At 61.4% G+C, this 19,260-nt stretch overlaps 2 protein-coding genes across 3 annotated transcripts; one reads left to right on the plus strand and one right to left on the minus strand.

Annotated features, from left to right (window-relative positions):
- Positions 1-2,914: 2,914 nt before the first annotated feature.
- Positions 2,915-8,743, plus strand: ZBED4 (zinc finger BED-type containing 4). Of its 2 annotated transcripts, XR_005884673.1 has the most exons (2): positions 2,915-7,142; positions 8,599-8,743. XR_005884673.1 is itself a non-coding variant. In XM_040987586.1 (1 exon), the coding sequence occupies exon 1, from the start codon at positions 3,380-3,382 to the stop codon at positions 6,779-6,781; it is 3,402 nt and encodes a 1,133-aa protein (XP_040843520.1). In that variant the 5' UTR covers positions 2,915-3,379; the 3' UTR covers positions 6,782-7,803. The 2 variants fall into 2 exon arrangements, 1 of the variants encoding a protein (XP_040843520.1); XM_040987586.1 differs by lacking the exon at positions 8,599-8,743 and having other exon boundaries at positions 2,915-7,803.
- Positions 8,744-12,100: 3,357 nt separating this feature from the next.
- ALG12 (ALG12 alpha-1,6-mannosyltransferase) lies at positions 12,101-18,986 on the minus strand. Its single transcript, XM_040987600.1, has 10 exons — positions 18,121-18,986; positions 17,494-17,687; positions 17,283-17,415; positions 15,922-16,095; positions 15,420-15,614; positions 15,071-15,176; positions 14,721-14,942; positions 12,671-12,840; positions 12,520-12,595; positions 12,101-12,427 (listed from the first exon to the last, which is right to left on the minus strand). Exons 2-10 carry the CDS (start codon positions 17,653-17,655, stop codon positions 12,196-12,198), a joined length of 1,470 nt encoding a protein of 489 aa, XP_040843534.1. The 5' UTR covers positions 17,656-17,687; positions 18,121-18,986; the 3' UTR covers positions 12,101-12,195.
- Between the last annotated feature and the right edge of the window lie 274 nt (positions 18,987-19,260).

The following is a 19,260-nucleotide window of genomic DNA, read 5'->3' on the forward strand; positions in this document are numbered from 1 at the left end:
TCAGACCCCAGGACCCCCAGGTCAGTGCTGGCCTGAAGCCTCACCCCTCTGCCTAGCCCACCCGCACCTAGGACCCAGGCCTGTGGGGGAGTTTCCAGGACCACTCCACTCTGCCGGCTCCCAGCCTGAGTTCCCACCCCCCAAGAACGGCTAGGCACTGCAGCAGCAGCAGAAAACCCCCTATTTATTTTTTTAAAAAGAAAAAACACAATAGCCAACTTTGTGGGCATACTGGTATGGTTAGAGTTGGTATTAACCAGGCCCAGAATGTCCACCAGCTACTGGCTGCTTTTCCCAGCAGAGTAACACGTGCCTGGGTACAAGGCAGCCTAGGCAGCTGCCTGCACTGGGGGGAACGCTCTGCTCTGTCAGTATTTTATTTTTAGTGGAAAGTCAGACGGAGAGGAGGAGAGACAGAGAGGAAGATCTTCCGTCTGCTGATTCACTCCCCAAGTGACTGCAATGGCCAGAACTGAGGCAGTGCGAAGGCAGGAGCTTTTCCGGGTCTCCCACGTGGATGCAGGGTCCCAAGGCTTTGGGCTTTCCTCCTCTGCTTTCTCAGGCCACAGGCAGGGAGCTGGATGGGAAACAGCTGCTGGGACTAGAACCAGCACCCATATGGGATCCCAGCGCATGCAAGGCGAAGACCTTAGCAACTAGGCTACTGCGCCAGGCCCTCCTATAGCAGATTCTTAGGTTTCTGTTCATTCTGTGGTAGAATTGCAGCTGCTTGAGCTCAGCAGTCCCCTCAGAGTTGCTTTCAGGAGCAGAGCCTTGCCACGGAGGTTCTGTTCCACAGGCTGCTCTGACCGGCTGTGTGAGTCCCATGGGTGTCATGTGATGAGACACCTGGCCAGCCAGCCCACTCCTGGGAGAAGCTTTGATCTGCTCATCGTGGGCAGCTCGCCTGTGCTGAGCAGTGCACTGCTCCCTTGCGGGGCCCTCTGGCATCCCGCAATGGGGATGAGGGAACCGCAGCATCGTGCAGGGTGTTCACCTGCCTGTCACGGTGACTCCAGCTCCTAATGGCAGCCGAGTAAAACCCACACACAGCCCGTGGTTGCTTCATCGAATGCGTTTGTCAGCGTTGTTTGGGTCGGGAACTGGAGCTCTGGCTGTCTCGGCCATCTTAGCCCTCTTCGTCGTCGTGTGGTTGAATTGGAGGTCTCTTAAGTATTTACTTAAGTTTAGCTTGTTTGTTTACTTTATTTGAAAGATCTGCCGTCATTAGCACAGCCCCAGACTCTTGCAGCCACTGCTGGGCCGGGCGCCTGCAACTCAGTCTGTCCCCCCGAAGGGGACCGAGGACTTGGCCTGGTCTGCTGCCTCACTGGGCACGTTGTCCGGGAACCAGAGGGCAGTGGAGGAACTGGACTGTCTGCTTCCACTTCCTGGAGTGCAGCTGATGCACTGTGCCACAAGAGATGCCCTCTTACTCTCTCTTAAGGTTTATTTTATTTATATTTGAAAGGCAGAGTTAGGAGACAGAGCGAGATTCCCCGTCCGCTGATTCACTCCTAAATGGCTGCGGTGGCCAAGCTGGGCTAGGCCAAAGCCAGAAGCCGAAGCTCTGCCAGGTGCCCCACGTGGGTGCAAGGTCTCAGGGACTTGGCCCCTGCTGCACTGCTTTCCCAGGCCACAGGCAGGGAGCTAGAGGGAGAGGGGCTGCCCACGTGGGATGCCCAGGCTTAGCCCACTGCTTTCCCAGGCCACAGGCAGGGAGCTGGAGGGAGAGGGGCTGCCCACGTGGGATGCCCAGGCTTAGCCCACTGCAGCACAGCCCTGGCCCCGACCTTTCAGGCTCTTAAAACAAGGTCACGTCACGCACTCACCTCTCACAGAAGGTTTTCATTTTTAGTCTTTGAACTTGTCCTGTTTGTTAGAGAGGTGATGAGACAGAGAGCTCCTGTAATCTGGTTCGTGTCGCGGTGTGATGTTGCTGTCCGCCTGGGCAGGAGTTGGAGCGCTGTGGTGTGGACAGTGGCATCTGAGCTGCTCGGCTCAGCGCTCCACTGCCCAGGCTCCTGGACGTTGGCTCTTGGCTCTACAGAGCCCGTGGACATAAGCTTGACCCCTGAGGTCCCTTTCCAGGTCCTGTGGTTGCACTGGGATGCAGAGGCCGGCTCCAGTCCTGACCGCGACAACCAGATGCAGGGCAGCGTGGTACAGGCACGAGATGCGTGGGTACGCAGACCTCATGTGCACGGAAAGAGCACGGCCTTGAGACCGGGCCTGACCGGGGCGGGAGGCCACGGCGGTGGAGCGTGGGGCAGGTTCGAGCGCCAAGGTGGGCGGTGATGAGAGGAGACGTCACATGTGCGTCGTGGACAGCTTGTTTTGCTTGGTTTTTTTTTTTTTTTCAATTGAAAAGTCATATTTACAGAGAGAAGGAGAGAAGGATGTTGCGTCCACTGGTTCATTCCCCAAGTGGCTGCAATGCCCAGAGCTATGCTGATCCGAAGCCAGGAGACAAACAAACACAAGCCCAGCCAGGGCCGGGCGAAGCCGCAGCAGGGTCCTGCACCTCCACTGGGGTCTCCCGCGCAGGTGGCAGGCTGCCACACACACAGGCCATCTTCTCCCTCCCCGAGCTGGCATGCAGGACTTGAGTCAGTGCTCCAGTGTGGGGTGCCAGTGTCACAGGGGGCTGCTTGGTGCGCTGTGCCGTGGTGCCAGCCCTGCATCCCTTCTCAGAGCACTGCGGTATCTCTTCACGTTCAGTTCTGTCCACCTGTCGGTCCTCATGGTCCGCTGCAGTTTTCACACTTCTGGTTGGGGTGTTAGCTCCCGGAGCAGAGTGAGTGTCTCCGGGGGTCTCGATTACTGGTCGTGGAGGCTGCAGGTCCTCTGGGGTAGATCCCAGTGGAAGTGATGCTGCCCACTTTGCAGGCTGTGTCCGTCTGCCTGCTGGCGTCTCGGCCGTGCTGAGGGATTCTTGGTGTGAGCAGTTAGCGGCAGGACCAAGTTTTCCTGTCTCTCTCCTCCACCCGGGGCTCGCTGTACCCGTGGTGAGCCGGCACGTCGCACCAGGAGTGACCCTTGCTGGGCTAACCCCGATTTCCTCTCTTGCAGGCACGGCCCGGGGTCAGGTGTCTGCTGATGGGATGGTGCGATCCAAGCTTCCATACAACATACCAGTGTGCCGTATGGCTGTGCGCCGATGCCACGAAGGGCTCCCCCGCAGAATTCCCGGATGGCGGCAGTGTGTGCCCAAAACTGACCGTCCCCAGGAGTCATGTCGGCGATGTGCCAGCCTGACGTGTGGCGCTGGATTGAGCATGTGCCGCCGTCCTGTAGGGGCGCAGTGAGCAGTTCAGTCCGTTTGTTGCTCACCTAAGATGCTCACGTGGTGAGGCCAGCAGCCTAGTTATGGTCAGTCATGGAGAGGAACCAGGAAGCCTGTCCCAAAGGGGACGGGGGTTCCGATTCTGTGCGGTTTAAAATAGAAGACAACAGGGATCAAATTCCCGGTGACGGTTTGGAAAAAGCGGCCGGGAGACAGGCACAGGGCGGAGATGAGCCGGCCGACACGTCCGAGAAGGGCAACGGGTACGGACCCCTGTTCTCGCGCTACAGCAGCACCCTGTACGACGTGGCCATGGAGGCCGTGGCCCAGAGCCTGCTCTCCAGCCGCAGCGCGAGCTCCAGGAAGAAGTCTCCGGCGTGGAGGCATTTTTTCATTTCCCCGAGGGACAGCACGAAGGCGATATGTATGTACTGTATGAAGGAGTTCAGCCGGGGCAAAAACGAGAAAGACCTGAGCACCAGCTGTCTCATGAGGCACGTCCGGCGGGCTCACCCGACGGTGCTTCTCCAGGAGGGCGGCAGCGGGCCCCCTGTGCCCGCCCAGCCAGCCGACGCGGGGGACCTCAGCTCCGCGCTGTCCCCCATCAGACTCGTCCATAAGGCAGCGTCCAAGCCCCCGTCCCCCGACCGAGCCACGGAGGAGTCGCTGTCCGTCGTCTCCTCCGAGGAGGTGTCCTCGGACGTGTCCGTGTCCGAGAGGTGTGGCCGAGAGGAAGGCCCGGCCGGGTCGTCGCCCCGGCTCCTGGCGCTCCACGAGGACGAGGCCGGCGAGAGGGGCGTCCCGCTGCCCAGGAGCACGCCCGGCTCCCGCAGACGCTCGGCTGTCTGGAAGCACTTCTACCTGTCGCCCCTCGACAGCTCCAAGGCCGTCTGCGTCCACTGCATGAACGAGTTCAGCCGTGGCAAGAACGGCAAGGACCTGGGCACCAGCTGCCTCATCAGGCACATGTGGCGGGCGCACCGCTCCATCGTGCTGCAGGAGAACGGGGCTGGCTCGGCCATCCCCCCCCTCTACTCCGCCCCTCCCACCCTGCTGCCTGCCCTGCTGCCCCCCGACGGGGACCGGAACTCTGTGTCGTCGTCCCCAGGAAAAGTGGTCAGAGAGTCCCCCTCGGCCTCCCCCTCCCCCGAGCGGCTGGCTGACGATCTGCCGGCGCGATTGAACCCTGGACATGCGTTCCTGGAGGACGGGTCGGCGCTGTCTTCCTCGGACGACGTGGGAGAGGCCTCGGTGGCGTCCTCGCCTGAGAAGCAGCCGGGCGAGGAGCGGGGTGTCCGCAGGCCCGAGGCCGGCACCGTGTTCCAGCAGAACAAGAAGGTGATGAGGAGGCTAAAGTCGGAAGTCTGGCACCACTTCTCGCTGGCCCCCATGGACAGTCTCAAAGCCGTGTGTCGCTACTGCAGCTGTGTCATCAGCCGGGGCAAGAAGGGAGACGTGGGCACCAGCTGCCTGATGCGTCACCTGTACAGGCGCCACCCCGAAGTCGTGGGGAACCACAAGGGCCTGCTGAGCGCCAGCTTGGCCAACTCTCCGTACGCCACCTTGGCCTCCGCGGAGAGCTCTTCCTCCAGGTTCACTGGCTTGCTGGCGGGGGTCCCGCGGGGCGGCCCTGCGGCGTTCCCCGGGAGCAGCAAGAAGACCTCGAAGCTGTGGAACCACTTCTCTATCTGCTCCGCCGACTCCACCAAGGTCGTGTGTCTACACTGCGGCCGCACCATCAGCCGGGGCAAGAAGCCCACCAACCTGGGCACCAGCTGCCTCCTGAGGCACCTGCAGCGATTCCACGGGGGCGTGCTCAAGACGGGCGCCGCGGACACCACGCTGCCCTCCTCCCCGGACCCCCGCGGGCCACGGAGCACCGAGTTAGCGGGCGCGTCGTCCTTTGACGCCAGCGAGAAGTTCTACGACTCCCACCCGGTCGCCAAGAAGATCACGAGCCTCATCGCCGAGATGATCGCGCTCGACCTGCAGCCCTACTCCTTCGTGGACAGCCTCGGCTTCAGCAGGCTGCTGGGCTACCTGAAGCCGCAGTACTCCCTGCCCTCGCCTTCCTACTTCTCCAGGACGGCCATCCCGGGCATGTACGACAACGTGCAGCAGATCATCCTGTCGCACCTGCGGGGCGCCGAGGGCGGGCTCATCCACTTCACGTCCGGCATCTGGATGAGCAACCAGACCCGGGAGTACCTGACCCTCACCGCCCACTGGGTCACCTTCGAGACGTCGGTCCGGCCCCACTGTGAGGACCACCACTGCTCGGCGCTCTTGGGCGTGTCCCAGATCGACTGCGACTACAGCGGCAACAGCATCCACAGGCAGCTGGAGTGCTGGTGGGAGGCCTGGGTGACCTCCGTCGGCCTGCAGGTGGGCATCACGGTCACGGACAACCCGAGCATAGCCAAGACGCTGAACGAGGGCGAGCACGCCAGCGTGCAGTGCTTCGGCCACACCGTGGACCTGATCGTGGGCGAGGCCATCAAGAGCCAGCGCATGGTGCAGAACCTGCTCAGCATCGCACGCAAGATCTGCGAGCGCGTGCACCGCTCCCCCAGGGCCAAGGAGAAGCTGGCCGAGCTGCAGAGGCAGCACCAGCTGCCCCAGCACCACCTGCTGCAGGACGTGCCCGCCCGGTGGAACACGTCCTTCCACATGCTGGAGCGGCTCATCGAGCAGAGGCGGGCCGTGAGCGAGATGGCCGTGGAGTGCAGCTTCAGGGAGCTCATCAGCTGCGACCAGTGGGAGGTCATGCAGTCCGTGTGCCATGCACTTAAGCCCTTCGACGCCGCGAGCCGGGAGATGGGCAGCCGCGTGTCCACGCTCAGCCAGGTGATCCCCATGATCCACATCCTCACCCGGAAGGTGGAGCTGCTCTTCGAGGAGACCATGGGCATCGACACCATGCTCAAGTCCCTGAAGGAGGCCATGGTCAGCCGGCTGGCCGCCACCCTGCACGACCCCAGGTACATCTTCGCCACGCTGCTGGACCCTCGCTACAAAGCCTCCCTCTTCACAGAGGAGGAGGCCGAGCAGTACAAGCAGGACCTGATCAGGGAGCTGGAGATCGTGCATTCTACCTCAGACGGCACGCCCGCCTCCAGGGCCCGGGGCGCGGGCTCCCCCTCCGCAGGCTGCGCTGCGGGGGACGACCTGTGGTCGCTCATGGCCCAGGTCAAGAAGGAAGGGCAGAGAGAGAAGCTGCCCGAGGACATGGTGCTTGCGTACCTGGAAGAGGACGTGATAGAGCACGGCTGTGACCCGCTCGCCTACTGGGCCCTGAAGAAGGCCGCCTGGCCGGGGCTGTCGACGCTCGCTGTCCGGTTTTTGGGCTGCCCACCGAGCGCTGTCCCTCCCGAGAAGCTGTTCAGCACGCCCACCGAGAGTGGCAGCTGGGGCCAGTCCCGGCTCGTGACGGAGCACTTTGAAAAACTCATCTTCCTCAAAGTGAACCTGCCCTTAATTTACTTCCAGTATTGAGGCCAGCGGAGCCGCTGGCTCGGGGTGCCGCCGCCCTCCCGCACGGGCAGCTGTGCCAGCGGCTCCGCCTCGCTCCTTCCGGGGCCATGTACGACATCAGACCGGGCACTCAGGGCCAGCTTCCAGCTCTCACCGTAGTGTCTGCATGTGCCTTAACTGCCCCTTCCGGCCAGGGGCCGCGGTATTTTTAAATCCGCTAGAAATAGCCAGTTTTGTCAATGATGAAATATGATTAGATTTTAATTCATAGCTGTGAGGGTTTTTGAGCAGGGGTTAGGGATTTGTTTTATTAGCGTGGCGAGAAGACGTAAGCGATTTTCTTGTAGGTGTTTTGTTCAGTTTCGTGAGAAACGCGAATCAGGTACTGTACTTGCGTGGCGACCCTCGCTCCGGCTGCAGGTGGAGGGGACACGCCTCTGCCGCCTGGCCGCCCCCAGGTCGCCGCTGTTTCAGGTTTTTGCATTCAGGTTTCCTCCTACCAGTAACTCAGAGATGTCCCACTGTCTGTCAGGAAGTCCCTGCCCTGTCTGTCACTCATGCTGACTGCTGGCCAGTGCCCGGCATGACACGTCCACGGCAGGCGGTCTGCTGGGGGAGCCCCACACCTGCGCTGCCCAGCTGAGCCGGGCCCTGGGGGGCGTGGGGCTGTTAGGCTCCAGGGCCGCCGTCGGCCCGGGTGCTTCGCTGTCTGTTCTGCTTCCACTTGCTGAGGGGGAAGATTGGGCCGTGGCAGGTGTCCCTTGGAGCCCCGTGGACATCAGAATGAAGTATCACTTTTCAGGTTCTTTAACAGTGTCTCCAGAGTTTGTGCTTTAATCTTTAAAAAAATTCATTTTCTCATTTCAAATCAGTTAACTATTCTGGATGAACCAAATCACTCATTTGCCGATGACCTTCTGGAAACATCGTTTTGTTTAGAACTGTGTCACTGCTTAATCTAAATTTGCATTGGACTATGCTTTAGTGTATTTATAAATGGTGAACTCAGTTTCTGAAATTAAACTTTTATTTGCAGTTTTCTAGTGCTGGTGAACAGTAGTGTTTCATTTTTCAAACCACAACTCAGGTGACCTGCGGGGACCGCACTCGAGCAGCCCTCGGGAGCCACACGTGGTGCCCACGGTGGCAAGCATAGCAAGCCTCCCCAGGCCCTGTGTGGGAGAGCCGCTGGTTAGCCTGGGGTGGCCTCATTTGTGCCTCCCAGGTCCATCGGGTCACCGAGTGCCCTGGCCCCTCTGGGGACCCTCTGCGAAGCTGTCGGCCCGACGAAGTTCAGTGTAGAAACAGGGCATCCTTCCAGAAGAAACCTGGGGCCGCCTGTCGCAGGACCTGGCTGCCTCGGGGCCTGAGCAAGCAGCCAGGGCCATCTTGCACATTGCTCAGAACCAGTGCCAGGGTCGTGGTGCCGTTCTGTGCTTGGTGCCCGACAGCATGCCCTTAGGGAGGGCACCTTAGCTCCCCACTCGGCTGACTGCAGTGGTGTCTCTGGTTCTGGATGAACTTTCATTTATTGTTTCCAAGATTCACTGATTTATTGCAAGAAGAGAGTAAGCTCCTCCATCCTGTGATTCACTCCCCAAAAGGCCCCGGTGGCCAAGGCTGGACCAGGACAAAGCCAGGCGCCCCATCCGGGTTTCCCATGCAGGTACCAGGGGCCCGAGCCCCTAGGCCGTCCTCAGCTGCCTTTCCAGGTGCATCGGTGGGAGCCGAACTGGGAGCAGAAACACCGGGTCCAGCAGTGCTGTGATGTGGTTTGTGCATTCAAGACAGCAGCCCCTGCAGGTTTTAGTTCCTTAACTTGCCTTGCCCTCTTTCAGACGGTGAACTCTCACGCTCAGCTGCCTGAACATCACAGGTCCAGCCCCTGCCACTGTGACTGACCAGTGCTGACCTGACAGCTCCCAAGGTCACAGACGGGTTCACTCCAGGTGGTCCCGGACTCCCATGTGAGTGGTCACACCAGTCAGTAGGTGTGCCTTGGCAGGAAGCTGGCATCAGGAGCCTGCACACCCTGACATGACCTAAAGCTAGTCTGTGTGCCTGCCAACATGAAGAGCCAGGCTGCGAAGAAGCAGAATCCTGTGTCCCCAGCTCTCAGATGTCCCGTGGGGATGTTTGCTGGTGGCACTGGGCTGGAAAGACCCACAGAAGGACCTTGGCCACATTGTCCAGGACCTCAGGAGCCAAGATCTTAGGGAAACCTTGCAGAAGTGGGCCCAATCTCCAGTGTGCTCCCCTGCCCCTCGGGTAGGCACAGGCATATAAGCGTCCAACACTGAGCGTTCCCAGGGGGTTAGTGGACAGGGCAGTCCTCTCAAGGCCTGGGGGGCTCTGCCAGGACCTAAGGATGGCCACAAGCACAGAGCTGGATGGGAAGTGGGGCAGCTAGGACGTGAATCAGCCTCCATGTGGGGTACCAGCTCTGCAAGGTGGAGGATTAGCCTGTTTAGTCATTGCGCTGCTCGTGGAAGTGGATTCTAGGACGTCAAAAACTCTAGGAAAACTACTAAAAATAAAATTGTTTACGAAACTATGGAAGGACATCAATTAATAGTTACTTTAGCTAATCTGAAACAAGGTACGGGAGAAACAAAAGTGGACACATGTAAAAAGATTTTATGTCCCAGCGGCATCTGCAAACATTTTACTTGAAAGCGCTTCCTGCTGCTTCCCTGGCTCACTGGGACGGCAGTGCCAACCAGGCTGGGCCAGTCAGCTGCACGCAGTCTCGTGTGGATGGCAAGGGCTCGAGCGCAGCCGTCCCTGCCTCCCGGGACGTGCAGTAGCTGGTCGCAGGATGGGGTGTGGAGCTGGACTCAGCCAGTGTCTCCCATGGGGAAGTGGGCTGGTCCTGGAGGCCGAGGACTCAGCTGCCACAGGCTGACCAGACATGGAGACCTTCCCGCAAACGGGAAAACGGCCCATTCCGGTGAGGAAGAAGAAGCTGCAATGTTCCTCGCAAAGAAATTCGAGAAAGATCCACGAACAAAATGGAAGACCTAAAACCTTGGAGCAACACTGGGCCTGGCGGTGATATCTGGCTACTTCAAGGCACTGGCAACGAAGGAGAACCAGGGCACAGTCCTGCATGGTTCCCAGTGTCCAGTCAGGGTGAATGGAAACTGCAATGAATGACAGTACAGTCTCTGACATCAGGTGGGCACAGTGCTGAGGACTGCAGCTATTTTTTTTAAATATATATATTTTTAATTGGAAAGGCGGATATACAGAGAGGAGAGACAGAGAGGAAGATCTTCCGTCCGATGACTCACTCCCCAAGTGAGTGCAATGGCCGATGCTATGCCGATCCGAAGCCAGGAGCCTCTTCCAGGTCTCCCATGTGGGTGCAGGGTCCCAAAGCTTTGGGCCGTCCTCGACTGCTTTCCCAGGCCACAGGCAGGGAGCTGGAAGGGAAGCAGGGCTGCCGGGATAGAACTGGCACCCATATGGGATCCTGGGAGTGCAAGGCGAGGACCTTAACCACTTGCGCCACCGTGCTGGGCCCAAGATTTGTTTTTTTTTAATTGGAAAGTCAGATTTACACAGAGAAGGAGAGACAGAGAGAAAGATCTTCCGTTTGCTGGTTTACTCCCCAAGTGTTCACAACGGCCATAGCTGAGCTGATCAGAAGCCAGGAACTTCCTCCAGGTCTCCCACGTGGGTGCAGGGTTCCAAGACTTTGGGCCGTCCTTGACTGCTTTCCCAGGGCACAAGCAGGGAGCTGGATGGGAAGTGGAGCAGCCAGGATAAAAACCAGCACCCACATGGGATCCTGGCAGATAGTGATGAGGATTTTAGCCACAAGGCTACTGCGCTGGGCCCTACATCAGACAGTTTCAGGCCAAGGATATCAGAATGCTTCAAGAAGTGAATCAATAAATTGGCTTGTTTCAAAAGAAATAGTGTGCACTGGAAGATACCACCAAGGAGGGGGGGCACATCTCCAGGGACCTGCCTGCGATTTAGGTCAAGAACTAGGAAACAAAACCAGACCAGGTGGGACAAGAGTAGACGTGGGCCACGCAGCCAGCCCACATCCCAGCGTGCTCACTTTGGCCGTGAGGGTTGGTGCCCGTAGTTGGTTGCAGCCTTGCCCCTGCCTCCCGGCTCAGCACGACTGTCCTGCAGCAGGCTCCACTGTTGTCATCCTCTGGGCCAGGCAACTGCGAGCCCACATGCCATGAGCCGAGCTGTGTCCCCGCCACCTGCCAACGTCTGTGTCATGTCAGGCATTATAGCGAGAAGTGAGTGCACAGTCACTCCAGCAGACAGGAGCAGAAACGAGAAAAACGAACCCAACTGAATTTTTTACATTTCAAATTTATTTTCGCTTTATTTGGAAGCACAATCAGTGGCACTCATTCACTTCGAGACACCTGCTGCCAAGCAGGGGCAGGGACCCACACGTTGGAGCCATCGCTGCTGCCTCCTGGACTGCATAGCAGCAGGAAGTGCCCAGCACTGGGGCAGTCTGTTCTTCCCACCATGGCAGGGGTGAAATGCCACACTGCTCCTCCTGACCGAGCACAGCAGGTGAGGCTGGGGCCCACGAGCACTCCCATCACTGCGGGCACCCCGACACTGGGGCTGGGTTGGCCCTGAGGCAGTCAGCCCCGTGGAAGTGAACCGAGCTAGAGGTACAGGTCTGGCTCCAGGACATATGGGCATGGCAGCATAGTCCACTGATAGGCCTAAGCCTCACCAGCCCAGTAGCCACAGCACACCTGCAACAGAGGCCCAGGTGGACACCTTGTGCTCAGGAAGCTGGACGGGTGCCACTGGGCATGACCCAGAAGAGTGACGTGGCAGTTGACAGTGCATGCCAGGCACAGACAACACATGAATATAGGCAGTCAAGACACGTGACTGCAGGTACCTACACCTGATAGATGGCCAGATGGGGAGGAGGGCCGAAGCCTGCTCCCGACCAGCGCTGGGGACACACAGGCAGCCTGAGGAGGTGTGAAGGGCATGGACCTGCCAGGGGGCAGCAGCCTAAGCAACTTAGGTGACATCAGGCACACAGCAGTGCACACACCTTTAAGCTGATTCAGTGCCAAGCTGTGCCCCAATGGTGCCAGGGTGAGCAGGCCCCAGTAGTAACCACACTGGATACCCTGCATAAGAAAGATCCATTTTATTCCCATGCCTTTTCGTTTCTCTGAAGTGGAGCTGTGACCTTGACCCCAACAGCTGCAATGGCTGTGGTGTTCCTGGTGTCCAGGGCCATGTCTCTGTCTCCAGAGACCCACAGGCAGCAAGCACAGTGCCCGGCACAGATGGTGAGTGACCCGGTCCTCTGCCCTGGCCATGCAGCCGTGTACACAGTCCCCAGCCCTGCAGTGATGGGCAGATGCCAGAGCTTGGGCACATGGCTCTGTGTTCCGGTTGTGGCAGAGGCACCCAGTGCCCCTTCAGGACGGCCTGGGCAGCCGCTCCAGAAGTACCAGCTTTGGCTGCAGCTTCACATCCAAAGGGGGCAGCTTGGTCAGGTTCAGGCTCACACCTGTGGTGCCCAGGATGTGTTCCAGGATGCGGTGTGTGTCTCTGTAGAGGGCCAGGTGCTCGGGGACAGCCTCCATGAGCAGGTGGGTGTAGGTCAGCATGCCCACCTGCCCTGGCCACACATCTTCCCTCTTGTCGTAGCTGCAGGAGAGCCGCCAGTGCCACTTGAAGTCCCATGCCACAGCCCCCCCCAGGCTTGGTCGACCCCAAGGAGTCCTCGTTGGGAAACTAACCTCCAGGCGCTGTTGAGCTGAAGGAACCGTGAGACACCTGTCTGGGCGGCAGCCACATCAATGTGCAGATGGACATCTGAGGAGACCACAGCCTGTGAGGGCCGTGCCTGCACTGTGCCCACACCGCCCACACACTGCCTCTGGCACCCACCTGTCCTGGGGGGCACCAGCTCATGCAGCCGCTGCATCGCGACCCCACCAGGATAGTTGAAATGGGAAACGTGGAGGGACGTGGCTGCGTACGTGGCGTTGAGCACGAGGTGTCCGATCACAAGCAGGGACCCTGCCTTGTACAGCCAAGACTTCTTGGAATTGTTGAGCCTGGAAGCAGAGCCACTTTGCTTCGCGGAGACCCCAGAGCCCAGGCACATCCCGAAACCAGACCACAAGGCACACACCTGCAGGACTGACTGTCTGGCACCCAGGAGCGAGCCGAGCCGCCAGCCACACTGCCATGTCATCCAAACGCCAATTTCAAGTGTGCAGATTTTCAAGAAAGCACTTTGAACCCATCCCGAGAGACCCATGCTCAGCTGCCCACCCAGCTCTGTGGACCAGGTTCTCTAGTGCCGGGCCAAGGCTGGGCTCTGCCTGATGCCCGGGCTGACCTCTGCAGACGCTGTGGCCCCACAGATGCCAGCCGTGACTGACTGGCGCCAGAACTCCCTGCTGAGCTGACCACACAGGCCGGGCTCCGATCTGTGACTGCTCTCCGCCGGGCTGGACCTCGGCCCGTGAAACCCTCCGATTTCAGCACAGACCAGTCTCTCTCCCACCCCACTGACAGCCAAGGGCTTCAACAAACTCTAGCAGCTTCCAGTGGCTGGAGGCCACACCCGGAGGATGGCCACACGTGTCTTGTTCCTTGATGACCCGGCCCCTCGGGGCACTGTGGGGGCTCCGGTCAGGGTGCCTTCCTCTCACCTACCACCTGCGGCGGGAGCCTGTGGCGGGGGCTCCTGCCCATCCCCGAGGACTGTCCTTCCTCAGCGCTTGCTAACATCAGGCTGCCTCGGACCGCTCGGACCCCCAGCCCTGGGACTCGGCTGCGTCCACTCACTGGAGGTCAGCTCTAACAGTCAGCTTCCCGGAGAGCAAGGTGACGGAGGGGAGGGAGCAGAGGGCCCCGTTCTGCAGGCCATGGCACCTGCCCGCCCCTTCAGCCCAGGGCCACGTCCTGGAGTCACGTTACGGGGGCTGCTCCTCCCAAGCAGGGCAGGTGCAGTGCCCACAGGTCCAAGAGGACCCTCCCAGGACCACTGTGCCTACCCACACTCTGAGCGGCAAACAGGCCCATGTGCGTCTCAGCCCCAGGACCTTGTCCACATCCTGAGGAGGAGCCAAGCAGCCAGCAGTGGGCCTCCCAGCTCCCTGGGCAGTCCCCAAGCACCCACCACGTGATGTATGCCTCAGCCTCCTGGGATCCTGCACCAGGGGAAGGTACCGCTCTGGCCCAGCCAGCTCCCATCCCACACCTGGCGGGTGTCCCTGCCCCCAGCCAGCTCCCACACCTGGCGGGTGTCCCTGCCCCCAGCCAGCTACCACACCTGGCGGGTGTCCCTGCCCCCAGCCAGCTCCCACACCTGGCAGGTGTCCCTGGCCCAGCCAGCTCCCACACCTGAGAGGTGTCCCTGGCCCAGCCAGCTCCCACACCTGAGAGGTGTCCCTGCCCCCAGCCAGCTCCCACACCTGGCGGGTGTCCCTGCCCCCAGCCAGCTACCACACCTGGCAGGTGTCCCTGGCCCAGCCAGCTCCCACACCTGAGAGGTGTCCCTGGCCCAGCCAGCTCCCACACCTGGCGGGTGTCCCTGGCCCAGCCAGCTCCCACACCTGAGAGGTGTCCCTGCCCCCAGCCAGCTCCCACACCTGGCGGGTGTCCCTGCCCCCAGCCAGCTCCCACACCTGGCGGGTGTCCCTGCCCCCAGCCAGCTCCCACACCTGAGAGGTGTCCCTGGCCCAGCCAGCTCCCACACCTGGCGGGTGTCCCTGCCCCCAGCCAGCTCCCACACCTGGCGGGTGTCCCTGCCCCCAGCCAGCTCCCACACCTGGCAGGTGTCCCTGCCCCAGAGATGTGTGACAAGGCAGAGTCAGTACTGCCTGTGCTCACTACAGCACACACGGCCAGCACATCAAGGGCACCGGAGAACCCTCCCTGCTGGCACCGGGAATGGTCGGTCAGACACGCCCTCAGACTCACTCACAGATGAACGCAGCCTCTGGCGGCCACGATGTTGAACACGGGGAAGGTGTAGAGGATGAAGCGCAGCTCCTTGTGTGGAAGCAGTGAGTACAGCGCCACGAAGCCCAGGCTGGGCAGAGCCAGCAGCCTGGCCCTCCTGTCCACCATGCCCAGCGGCACGAGCAGCAGGCTGCAGCCCAGGCCGCGGGGCAAGGCGGAGTAGAAGTACCACAGGAACGGGGCAGTCAGGTCGGGTTAAGGAGGAGGCCACGTGTGTCACCAGGGCAGCTGGCAGGTCAGGCCAGAAAGGCCCCAGGAGGACAGTTGTGTCTGAGCAGGCACGGGTGCTCACAGTCCCTCACCTCAAAGGATACTCCCCAGTTGGAACTTTTGTTCAGGACGGTGTTGTACCAGAGCACCTCGCCCTCCGGCCAGACCCAGTGTTGCCAGAAATAAGAATCCACAACAACCGTGAGTCCTGACAAAACACAGAGTCCCCAAAAGGCTCCGAGCCCAGCATCGCCACAGGTCCTACCAGCAGGTGGCAGCCCCAGTGTCACTGTCACGGCTTCCCCCGCGGGACAGACGGATGGACAGAGGCTCCCTGGGCAGCAGGGCGGAGGACTGGCCGAGACCTGTCTGAACCCTGCTGCCTGAGGTGCTTCAGGTTTGAAGCCAACAAACAGCCCCGATGTCTCCCGCCCCCGTCAGGAACACTGACCTAAGCAGAGGCAGCCGGCGGGGACCGCGTGCTGGAGCAGCCTGGCCATAGACAGCTTCCTCGTGCGCAGGGCCAGCAGCAGCAGGAGGCCCAGGAACAGGCACAGCTCCGCCCTGAAGACGATGATGGCGAAGGCCGAGAGCCAGACGAAACGGGCCCACCTGTGCTGCAGCCAGGCCGTGAGGGCCGGCAGGACTGCAAGACACGGGCGTCAGACCAGCCGGCAGTGCCACGAGACCCTGGTCTCAGACCAGCTGGCAGTGCGGGACCCGGGGTCAGACTGGCTAGTGCCCAGCCACCATGCCCACCCCAGCTTGCAGCCACCTTGCTAAAGAACAGGGATCAACCTCCTTCTTAGGAAGCCACACCAAATCCTTCTGGAAGGCAAGTGTTGCTCAGCAGCACCAGCCAGGTGTACCCCACGCTAGACGACGCACATCTGAGGCCAGGGCCCAGCAGAGGACCCCAAACCAGCTTAGAGGAGCCCCTCCCCGCCACCTACCCACAGCCAGGGCCAGCACGTTGGGCAGCGTCCGTGTGCAGTAGTACATCAGGTGGAACTGAGAGGCCGTCACCCAGCAGAACATGGTGGCCACCGCAGCCCCAAACTGCCGCCTCACTTCCTTCTGCAGCAACCAGAGGCCCCCGATCACGCCAAGTCCAAGGGCTCCTCTAACTAGACAAAGACAGCGACACACGTGCTGACACGCTATCCTGGGGTCCCTCGAGGCTCCGACCACGTGGCGGGCAACCAACCGAGGCCACTGGCCCTCGTCCCTCTGATAGGAGATACAGCCGGAGCCTGAAGAAATCCAGGCCCGGGAATGGAATCCGATTAACGAGATGCCCTGCAGGCTGGTGGTCGGGAGGGTTGGAGGTACCCAGGTGGACTCAGCAGCTGCACTGCCCTTGGCATCTGTGCCCCAGACAGCAGGCCCTGGACCGGCAGCCACGGGGACAGACGCCATGGAGGCATCTGTAGCTGCACATGTGCACTGTTGATCCCGGGACAAACGGCCCGGACACGCAGTTGCCCCTCTGATCGCCATGCCCTAGGTGGGCCCACAGGGTCTCTGGGGCTCCCATCAGCCCTTCCCTGGGGACGCAGCACCCTGGCCAGCCTCGGCCCCTCCCTCCCCAAAGGCGGGAGGGCCCGGGGAGGCAACCAGGGTTTCTCCTACTTCCTGGCCTCCGAGTACTGGGCCCTGAGGATGCACGCCTTGTCCAGACAGAAGTACAGAGCTCCCAGCAGGGGCCAGAGCACCAGCGATTCGGATCTCCTCGGAGACGGGCTCCCGGCCCACCTCCCCAGAGTCAGTAGTCGCCTCCAGGGGGACACAGATGCTGCTGGGATTGCCCCAGATACATCCCCGATCTGGGGCTCCGACACCTTAGGGTAGGTCGGGACAGCCACATGTCCACTTCCTGACCGGTCCTCTCTCTCCTAGCAGGACTGAGCCTCCCTCAGCAGCTGCACCATCTGCAACGCCTTAGCCCCAGACGCACGGAGGGTCAGGTGGAAACGTCGCCGTGGCCTGGACACAGGCAAGGGACCGCCTCCCAGAAGCACAGCACACAGGGGCAGAGTATTAAGAAAAAAGCAAGGGTTCTGAACGAGACTGAGAAAGCTCCAGGCTGGGCAGTGTGGTGGCCTCGGAGCGTCCTGGGAACGGGCATGCCGCCTTGGCTCCTTCCCCAGCCCTCACCCCAAGCTTCGGGGAGGAGGCCAAGGCCCTGCACGTCCATGTCCTGGACCCCACAGGGACAAGCGCTCCCACACAGAGGGACCCGATGGGAGCAACCAAGCCCACAGACACCTCGGCCCCACCCCATGTGCCGCGCCCCCCAGTTCCAAGCCCTTACCTACGAGCTGGGAGTAGAACTTGGACACCTCCAACAGGGACAGCACCGAGACCACAGGGCTGGCCAGCACTGCCAGCAGCAGTGGCCCCAAGAAGGTCCTGGGCACAACCCCCGGGAACTCGAGGTGGTCGAACTGCAAGGGCAGGGCAGTCAGTGGTGGGCACTGCAGGGCTAGTGGAGCCGCAGGCCTGTCATGGCGGCAGCACCTCACCTTGTCCACAGCCAGCCGGTGGAACAGCAGGTCGTGTGCGGCCTGCAAGTTGAAGCTCTCCTCCACTTTGGTGTAGGGACAGACGACCAGGTGAACAGCAGCCACAGACAGGAGCAGCCCCAGCAGCAGCGGCTGCCTGCCTGCCGACCTCCTCCCAGCCATGTGCGGCTGGTGGTGCTGGGCGCTCTGCAGAGCTGGGTGAGAACCCAACCATTAGCACCTGCAGAGATGAAAGCCCACTGCCCCCCCAGGCTCACAGCGGTGGGGGGGTGGACCTGGCGGCAGGCAGGTGGACCCCTCTGAGCTGGGGGTCATCTGAGCTGTGCCAGACACGGGAAGGTCAGCCATTGTGCCTGCCTGGCCATCGCACTGCTGAAGCGCCACAACTTCCTCCCCAGGCAAGGACATGAACCCAGAACTCAGGACGAGCGCCAGGAGCAGCCAAAACGCCTCCCTGGCAGGAGGCTGGGCTGAGTCCCAAAGGGCTGGCAGGACAGGCTGGCAGTGGTGGGGCTGCCAGGCAGTAGTCCCATGGGTTGCCACAAGGAGACAAACAGAACCGAGCAGGCAGGCACAGAGGGCCACAGGCCTTCGCATCCTTTTGCCGTGGCAGGGGCTGGTACTTACTGTGCTACAGCCGTGTGCAGCCGGAGAGTCACCCAGTGGGGACAGGAGACAGCGAAGACCTGAGCGTCGAAGGAACAGGAATGCCTGCAGGCGTGCCAGGGCCGGGTCCAGGGACAAACGGGCCCTCGAAAAGGCCAGGATGCAGGCAGCCCCAGAACATGTTCTCCTTGCTGGCCGCCGGCGTCCCTGCCCTCACCGGTGAGATCGGGGCCCCCGCCTGCATCCCTGCCCTCGCCTGTGAGATGGGGGCTCCCGCCGGCATCCCTGCCCTCTCAGCCTCAAGCTGCTGACCCATGGGCAGCACTAGGGAAACACAGGGACTTGACAAGGGTGTGGAAGTGGGCATGCCCTGCTGACCACACTGCTCCGACTGAGAAGGAAGTGGAGGGTCATGCCAGGCACAGTCAGCCCTCCCGTGCTCTCAGAGCACAGCCCCACGCGGGGTCAGGGTTCTGCTGGGTGTCCCCACTGCCCGGCCTCAGCACCAGGTGACGGCTGGCACACACGTGGGCCCTGGCACCAGCGCCAGCCTGGTGAAGTCCAGGTGCCCGCGGTGCCCGGCCCCCAGGCTGGCAGGAGCAGCACAGGCCGTGCAGGAGCTCACTGAGGGGCCCAGCCCCGTCACCTGAGCCCCAGGTAGGAGACAGCCCCAAGACATGCAAGTGGATTCCAGGGGGGGACTCGGGTCCCAGAGGGGGGACCAGGCCTTCAGAGGGGAGACCCCGATCCCAGAGGGGGCCCCGGACCCCAGAGGGGAGACCCCGATCCCAGAGGGGGCCCCGGACCCCAGAGGAGGGACCAGGCCCTCAGAGGGGGGACCCGGATCCCAGAGGGGGGACCCGGCTCCGAGACGGGAGACCCGGCCCTCGGCCCCTCACCTTTCCCGCCTTCGGTTCCGTCCCGCCAAGCCTGTCAAGCCTTCGCTTCGGCAGGAAAGTGCGTGCAGAAACAAAACTCAGCAGTGAAGCCCGTGCCCGAACACAACATGGCCACCTAGATGCTCAGATAACGCTGTCGCTGCGGCTGTGAAGCCACTCCACTGCCAGGAATAAAGATGGCTCCCTGGAGAGGGGCGGGGCGAGAAGACGGACTCTGACTCTCGTGCCCCGTCCCGCCCCTTCCGGGAGGACGCTGACCCGG

This window comes from Ochotona curzoniae, unplaced genomic scaffold (assembly GCF_017591425.1).
Source record: "Ochotona curzoniae isolate NIBS_2020 unplaced genomic scaffold, NIBS_Ocur_1.0 contig_1014, whole genome shotgun sequence".
NCBI classification, from domain to species: domain Eukaryota; kingdom Metazoa; phylum Chordata; class Mammalia; order Lagomorpha; family Ochotonidae; genus Ochotona; species Ochotona curzoniae.